General features: G+C 34.8%; 1 protein-coding gene across 1 annotated transcript; it reads right to left on the bottom strand.

Moving 5' to 3' along the window:
- Positions 1–291: 291 nt before the first annotated feature.
- blvrb (biliverdin reductase B) lies at positions 292–3887 on the bottom strand. Its single transcript, XM_015390742.1, has 5 exons — positions 3711–3887; positions 2052–2213; positions 1049–1138; positions 634–765; positions 292–489 (listed from the first exon to the last, which is right to left on the bottom strand). Exons 1-5 carry the CDS (start codon positions 3793–3795, stop codon positions 335–337), a joined length of 624 nt encoding a protein of 207 aa, XP_015246228.1. The 5' UTR covers positions 3796–3887; the 3' UTR covers positions 292–334.
- Between the last annotated feature and the right edge of the window lie 3163 nt (positions 3888–7050).

Here is a 7050-nt window from a genome sequence, read left to right as displayed (position 1 = left end):
ATGTTTATTATTCACCAGCTATAAACTTGATCCAGACCAGGAAAAACAGGAAAAATTATTGCATGTAATAAAGTTTGGATATCAGATAAAATCCGAAAAAACTATCAAAGGAGAAGACAAAATAATTACTTCTTTATAAATGCCCTGCAAATAAAAGAAAGAAAGAGAATAGAATAGAACAAAAGAAAATAAAGACTTCAAGAATTTTCTTGTAATTCACCAAAAAATTATTTATTAGTTTGAAATAGAACCCAAAATGTCCCTTCATTCATGTGTCGATGTTCCCTTTTCTTTTTGGTTATACATAGACAAAAAATAAATGGAAGCATCTTCATTATTTGTACTCTCCACAGACTCCCACAGTCTTTCCATCCCACTCTGATGTGGACAGACACTTGACAAAGAAGTGTCCCAGATCGTGCTTGGAGATGGCTCGTCCTTTCAGCATATTTTCTGTCACCACGTAGCGCTCAGTCAGAGGAAGGTCACCTGCAGAATGGGAAACCCGAACAGCAAATTACATTCGGAAAAATCTGAGCAAGTTTCATCTCAGTCATTATGAAAAAAAAAGCTTCCCTCCCTGAAAGAAAACTCTGTTATGGATCAGTACTTTTTGCCTAATTTTCCACTGACCAGCAATGTGAGGAGGCATAACAGCCACATAGTCGAGCCCAGATGTTTTCAGCACTGTGTACATGCGATCGTGATCCTCCGTCACTGGAATCAGACGAGGCGGGACTTTGGAGCGAGCCCACAGGAGGAAAGCTGGAAGGATAATGAATAAATCAAGGTGATGAGAAATTAACCATAGCCTGTTGAAATGTTTGCATTAAAAAAAGAACAAAATATATACTTTTTTTCTTGTCTGTTTCTATTCTTTTTAAATGTGAATGGGAAAGTACTGTAAGTCCACACACTGCTACACCAGTAAAAGAAACATGAAGACAGATCATTAATAAAAAGTGAGATCCACCTCATAATCTAGTTTTTATTTAAATTCACCCACATCAACAGGATAACTGCCTCGTTATGTCCCATGTTGTGATACCTGACATGCAGCCAATCACTTTACGGATCCCTCGTGCCTTCATTGCATCCACGATGTTCTTGGTGCCTTCAGACATCATGGTGGTTGGGCCTAATGAGCAAAAACAGTATTTTTTTAATAACAAAAGAGAAAAAAAAGTTGCAAAAACATATATTATTGCAGTTTTAAGGTATAATGACTGTAAATAATAACTTGTTTTGTTTATTTAAGGTCAGACCGGCAGCTATTTAGAACGTTAAGATTAGATAATTTTTATGTTGTAACACGTAAAACATCTATAAATTAATTAAGGTGAAGCTTATTGTATTTAAAACTTAAAAATAATAAATTAAAACTAAGAAAAACAGAGTATAGAGGCATTCTTAGACCAAATATGTCTGGGAAGAGGTCATGTATTTCACCTCGGAATGATTTTGGTAGTATAAAAAAAATGACAACGCTGACCCCTAGTGAGTAAATAGCGGTATTACACCATAAACTGTCTTCCAGTGCAGTGGGATTGTGTTTCAGACACAGAGCTAGGGGAGGAAATAGAATAATATGAACGATCATTGCACACCGTCAATCTTAATAGGAAAATTAGGATTCAGCAGGAAGTGTTTAAGCTGAATAATCAGATAATCAAAAACCTCTAATCACATTATTTTATCATTTTTTGTGAAAAACGATCTCTGATTTTCTTGCCATATTTTGTGTTTTCCTTTTGTCTTCTGAAACATTTTCTATTTTGAGGCTACTCGAATTTGTATTTAGTAAATTCTAAAAAAAAAAAAAAACTAAAAAAAAACAACAAAAAACCCCCCCACAAAAATCACAGTTGGTCAAAAAAGAATAAGTTACAGAAAAACAGGTCTAGGAACCAAATGCCAGAATAATCCAAATTGATACAGCCTAACCTTTTTCAAATAATTTTTTTGTGAAAGTAAAAATAGATTTTCCATGCTGTGTTCTCATTTCAGGATTATAATTGTTCGGATTTATTATAACAGGAATGAAACCTTACTAAGGTCACTCCTGGTTCCCAGGATGATGATGACGGCGTCCTGGCCTTCCAGAGTCTTCTTCACGTCGTCTTTATTTAGGACATCACCCACCACCACTCTGGCAGCCTTGTGGTCAGCAGGTAACTTAGAGGCATCCCTCACCAACACAGTCACGTTGTATCCTGTAGAAAGACAAAGAAAAGTAAGAGCTTAAACCAGAAACTGGGATAAAGTAAAACTAAACACAGAGATTAAGCAATACAATCAGACAGGTGAGTCTGCAGAGATGCACCTCCAAGCATGACACCTTATAGTCAGAGCTACAACAGGGTAGTTAATTAGTTAATGTTTATGTGTTGGGGTGGCCTAGTCAAAGTCCATACCTAAATTATTTGAGGGTCATAGCAAGACTTAAATATTGATCTTGACAGATGCTCCTGATCCAGTCTGTCTCAGTTTAAGCTGGATGTTTAAAACTTCATTTACCTAACTTGAACTGGTACAAAACTGACCTGCAAAAACTCAAGTTTTATCAGTAACATCCCAGCAATCCCACCCTTAGTGTGCAGCCCAGATAGACAACAGCTTACGACCATGACTCAGCAAATCCCTGGTCTGTAACGGCTAAAATGACTCAACAGATTTCTTTTTGAGCAGAAGGAAATGAAAAAGCTGCTGAATAGCACAGCTCACATGACTCATGTTTGTGATTTTACAGCATCCTGTAAAATACTCTTAGACCTTAGAAACTGATTTAACACCTAATCACAATAAAAAAAAAACAGCAGTGAGTTTATAAGATATTAAGTTATTTTTTAGACAAATTATTTAATCAAATCATTGCATGGCATCAGATATAATACATATTTATACATATATATGAAAGGGTTCTGTTTACATAGAACAAAAATTGAAGTGTGAGCCAGATGTCATTTTTTCCCATTATTTTTTATCATTATTTATTTCTGTAATGTAATTTTTCAAAAACTGGACACTGTAATTTTAAGTGATAAACATTTTAACATGCATTTTTACATGATTAACATGCACCTTTTTCTTCCTTTGGCAGTCTTTTTTTTAACTATTTGAGCTGATGCAACAAGTAAATTTCTCCACTGTGTCAATCAATCAATCAATCAATCAATCAATCAATCAATCAATCAATCAATCAATCAATCAATCAATCAATTTAACTAGTGAAAGTACTGCAGGAACCTGAAGATTGTAATAGTATAAAAAGTGGCAATATCAATGGTGTGTAGCGGAAAATCTAACATTCTAAAAAAAAATCTTTGTTTTTGTTAAGGGAACAATTCTTCATATATTGTCAAGTGAGGTAAAAAAAAAAAAAAAGATGCAGACATTTCAGATCAAGAATCTATAGTCATAATCTAATTTTAGACCTAAATAAAACTTTTAGTACATGTTGCAGACTCTAGTTGCATAGAAAATAAGCAAATAGAAGTAAAAAATCTTAGTGAAAATATAATAACCCGCAGAAGACCTCATTAGAAAATATTAAAATATAAAATATGAAACGAGATTTCTTTTAACGCAGGTTTACTACCTACTCAAAAGTAAACTAAATAAAAACAAATGCATTTAATTGGAGAAAGACACTAAAATCCCTTCAGTCTGTTAAATAAACATCCTTACGTCACACCTGCGTCGCTGCTCACCTGCAGCCACCGCTATGGGCAGCGTGGCCAGCCCGGTCATTCCCGTTGCTCCAAATATCGCGATGTTCTTGATGGACTCCGACATGATTAGAACTGGACGAGAACCACTGTACTTGCTGCAGTCTGATCTCTGGAAGTGTGTCAAAGTATCAGCGGACAGTCGAAGAAACGCATTTTATAGAAGCTTCCGCAGCGCTGACTCCTCCTCCCATCAGATTTAAAGGAACCCTGCTCCTTTTACTTTATTATAAAGATATAATCATGTTATAGCAGTTGACTGACCTGGTGGCCCTCTGAGCAATGGTCCTCTGCATGAGAAATATTTCTGAGCTGTTTCAATGAAGCTGCTCTAGCGAGGCCCCAAAACCTTTATAAATACTTTGCTTTTACCTCGCATCTAATTTCTAAAATTACTTGTTTATTTAGAAAGTAGATAAGATTTGTCATACACTCTTGGTTAAAAGTTAGTCTGTGCACATCTGCTTTGAGTTTGGCTTTAAACATAGACCTAAAAAATTATAATGAAAATTATAATCCTAATTGCAATAAATAAGTTACTTAGTCCGTTGTAATGACTTACTTATTGCATTAATAGGAGATTTGTTTTTCTACCTTTTGCAACGGGACACTTATTGTCTTCAGAGGTGTACTTAAGTAGGCTACACTTTTTAGGTATCTATACTTTACTCCATTACTTATTTTTCTTCCTACATCTAACTTCTACTTATTCCATTTTCACACAAGTATCTGTACTTTCTATTCCTTACATTTTTAAAACAAACGTTGCTCGTTACTCTTGGCTTCTTTTTAATGTTTATAAATATTTATTTCACGTCATGTCTGCCATCCAATGCAGATCATTGGCTCCATCCATATCTAGTGAAAACTAGTGTAATAGGATGTGTCATATAATGCAAACACTCATTGGTTAGCTAAAGGAAATCATCAGAAGCAAGCAGGTGTTCTTCAAACTGTAAACGTGAATTGTCTATGCCATGCTACAATGCTGGATTCAGAAAAAGATGCTGTAATGTCTGAAAGGTCGGACACAGGCGAGAGCGTATCAGGAGATGGAGACCAACTAGACCTCCCTAATCCTTGGCCCTATCTTGAAGAATTTTTCCAAATAGTTGAAAAATTTAGCTTTCAATTCATATAGTGGCATCTGGCTGCTTTTTTTAAAGGTTACTTTATACTTTTATACATTAAGTAGTTTTGGAGCACATATTTTTTCACTTTTACTTGAGTAAAGAGGTCAAGTTGATACTTCAACCTTTACCAGGGTGTTTTTAAACTGCAGTATCTATACTTCTACTTACTCGTAAGTAACAAAATGTGTGTACTTTTGACACCACTGTTTGTCCTATTCAAAAATATAAGATATCAGTTATCCGACTACCTTTTTTCTTTTCTGAAATAAATGTGTCTTTACATAAAACATTGGCAAAGGTGTTTATTATGTTATATCATGTTATAGTTATTTAGTTCAGTCAGTTATTTACCCCAATTTGAGTTTTTCTTTCCTTCTCCAGGATAATAAGTTGGTGATCTTGTTTTGTCAGCTTTGTGAAATGTTGATCTCTAACAAAATTTTAAACTTTTTAGATAATTTTCCTTAGTTTTAACTATATATCAAAGTAATAGTTATTTTTTCCCTCACTATTTAAAACGTATTGTGTGAAAGAAATTGTACTGTATCCATCACAACGATCTTATATTGACTTACAGTCATTTATCTATTGTGATGGTATGTAAATATTATCCCGAGAAACAAGTAAGTAATTTATGTCTTTATGATAGAAGGAAATCTTAAATAGAATTGATTATATTGTCATTTGTTTATAAAATGAAAAACTGATTATTTTTGTAGTTTTTGTCTACAGCCAGAAAAGTTTATTTATAAAGCAATTTTCAGTGACAAGTGCTGTGCATGAAAAAAAAAAGAAAAGTGCATTGCATTTGCATAGAGGGGGCACAAAATAATTATAGAGAATAAAAGTGAATCATTAAAATTAGACAATTATATATAGAAAAGAATATACAATTATAATGTTTAGATAGCACAGCCAAAACCCTCACTAAACAAATGTTTTTTTCTTGACTTAAAGCAAATGAGGGTTTAACAAAAACCCCTTCTGTGCTTTTACAGTTTCCTGGGAGTTTATTCCATATTAGTGGAGCATAAGAAGTAAATATCTTCTGCTCCTTGATTGGTTCTGCAGAGTAGATTTGAGACAGAAGACCTGTAAGGTGTGGGTGGTAAATCCACTGACAGCAAGTCATCTCTGTATTTTAGAGCTAACCCATTCACTGTTTCAAAGGCCAACAGAAGCATTTTAAAGTCTATTCTCTGAGAGACGGGGAGCTAGAAGGGACATTTCCATCAGCTTTCTTTTTGCTATAGCAAGTTTTAAAGTATTGCATCAGAAAATCAAAAGAAAATAACTCCCTCAAATTCACAAAAATGTTTTTATGCTGAATTGAGGGGGTTTTGGCTATTGCAAAAAAGGGTTGAAGCGCATCAGTTCTGACATAGCAAACTTTTTCCTCACATGACTTACAGACTGTTTCCACTGTCTGCGTCTTCCAGGATGTTTCTGTTGTGCACTTAAACATTTCAGGTGCTCAAACATGGCTGAAAGCAGCACGGCCACTACTTAATGACATTTTAACATGAGAACAATTTGCCTGATAGCAAAGCATTCATTATAACTTTTCTCCATTACCTATTTGTGGTCCATGCTGGATCATAGCTTCTGCTTCCTGTCATTACAGCCATTCTTGATGATGTAATGTGGACTGCAGCAAATTATGGTATTATTGTTTGTGTCACTTTGTTGATTAGCTTCAAACCAAATGGAAACACCGCAAATTTGTATTTCCCTTTTTGTTCAAACTTTTATTAATTTGCTTAAAATTCACAATTCATTTTGTTGGAAACATGACTGATGTAATGACTTTAAAAATGGGGTGATGAGCTCAACTTCACTGTTTCCCAATTTTTTTCTCCTCTACCACTTTGAACATTTTTTCATCCCATTAGTACCCCTCTAATCAACAACATTGATGATTGTCCGACAGTGGTCATACAATACCTAGTTTCTGTCATGATTGGTTCACTGGTGTGACCCAATAATGCAGAACACCATGGAGACGGAAACTGAAGTAAAAGGTTTAACAGAGTTTATTGTCACAAGCACAGAGAGAATGACTGGTTCTGGTTCAGGCCTGGGAAACTGGTTCACCGGAGTCTGCGTGAGAGACAGTTCAGTTAGTGTTGCGCAGAGGAGTTTGATTCTTGACAGTTTCAGATTTGTACCTTGAGGGTTCTTGGTTTAAG

Source organism: Cyprinodon variegatus, unplaced genomic scaffold (genome assembly GCF_000732505.1).
Source record: "Cyprinodon variegatus isolate N-32 unplaced genomic scaffold, C_variegatus-1.0 Scaffold510, whole genome shotgun sequence".
In the NCBI taxonomy this organism is placed as follows: domain Eukaryota; kingdom Metazoa; phylum Chordata; class Actinopteri; order Cyprinodontiformes; family Cyprinodontidae; genus Cyprinodon; species Cyprinodon variegatus.
The sequence above is the reverse complement of the archived record's forward strand: the minus strand, read 5'-3'. Positions and strand labels throughout refer to the sequence as shown.

What these genes read in the sequence shown, in the direction of transcription:
- blvrb (XM_015390742.1), bottom strand. Translation starts at nt 3,795, where the DNA reads ATGTCGGAGTCCATCAAGAACATCGCGATATTTGGAGCAACGGGAATG. An exon ending in AGTGATTGGCTGCATGTCAG is followed by an intron (nt 766 to 1,048) that starts GTATCACAACAT and finishes TTATCCTTCCAG; the next exon opens with CTTTCCTCCTGTGGGCTCGC. An exon ending in TATGCCTCCTCACATTGCTG is followed by an intron (nt 490 to 633) that starts GTCAGTGGAAAA and finishes CCCATTCTGCAG; the next exon opens with GTGACCTTCCTCTGACTGAG.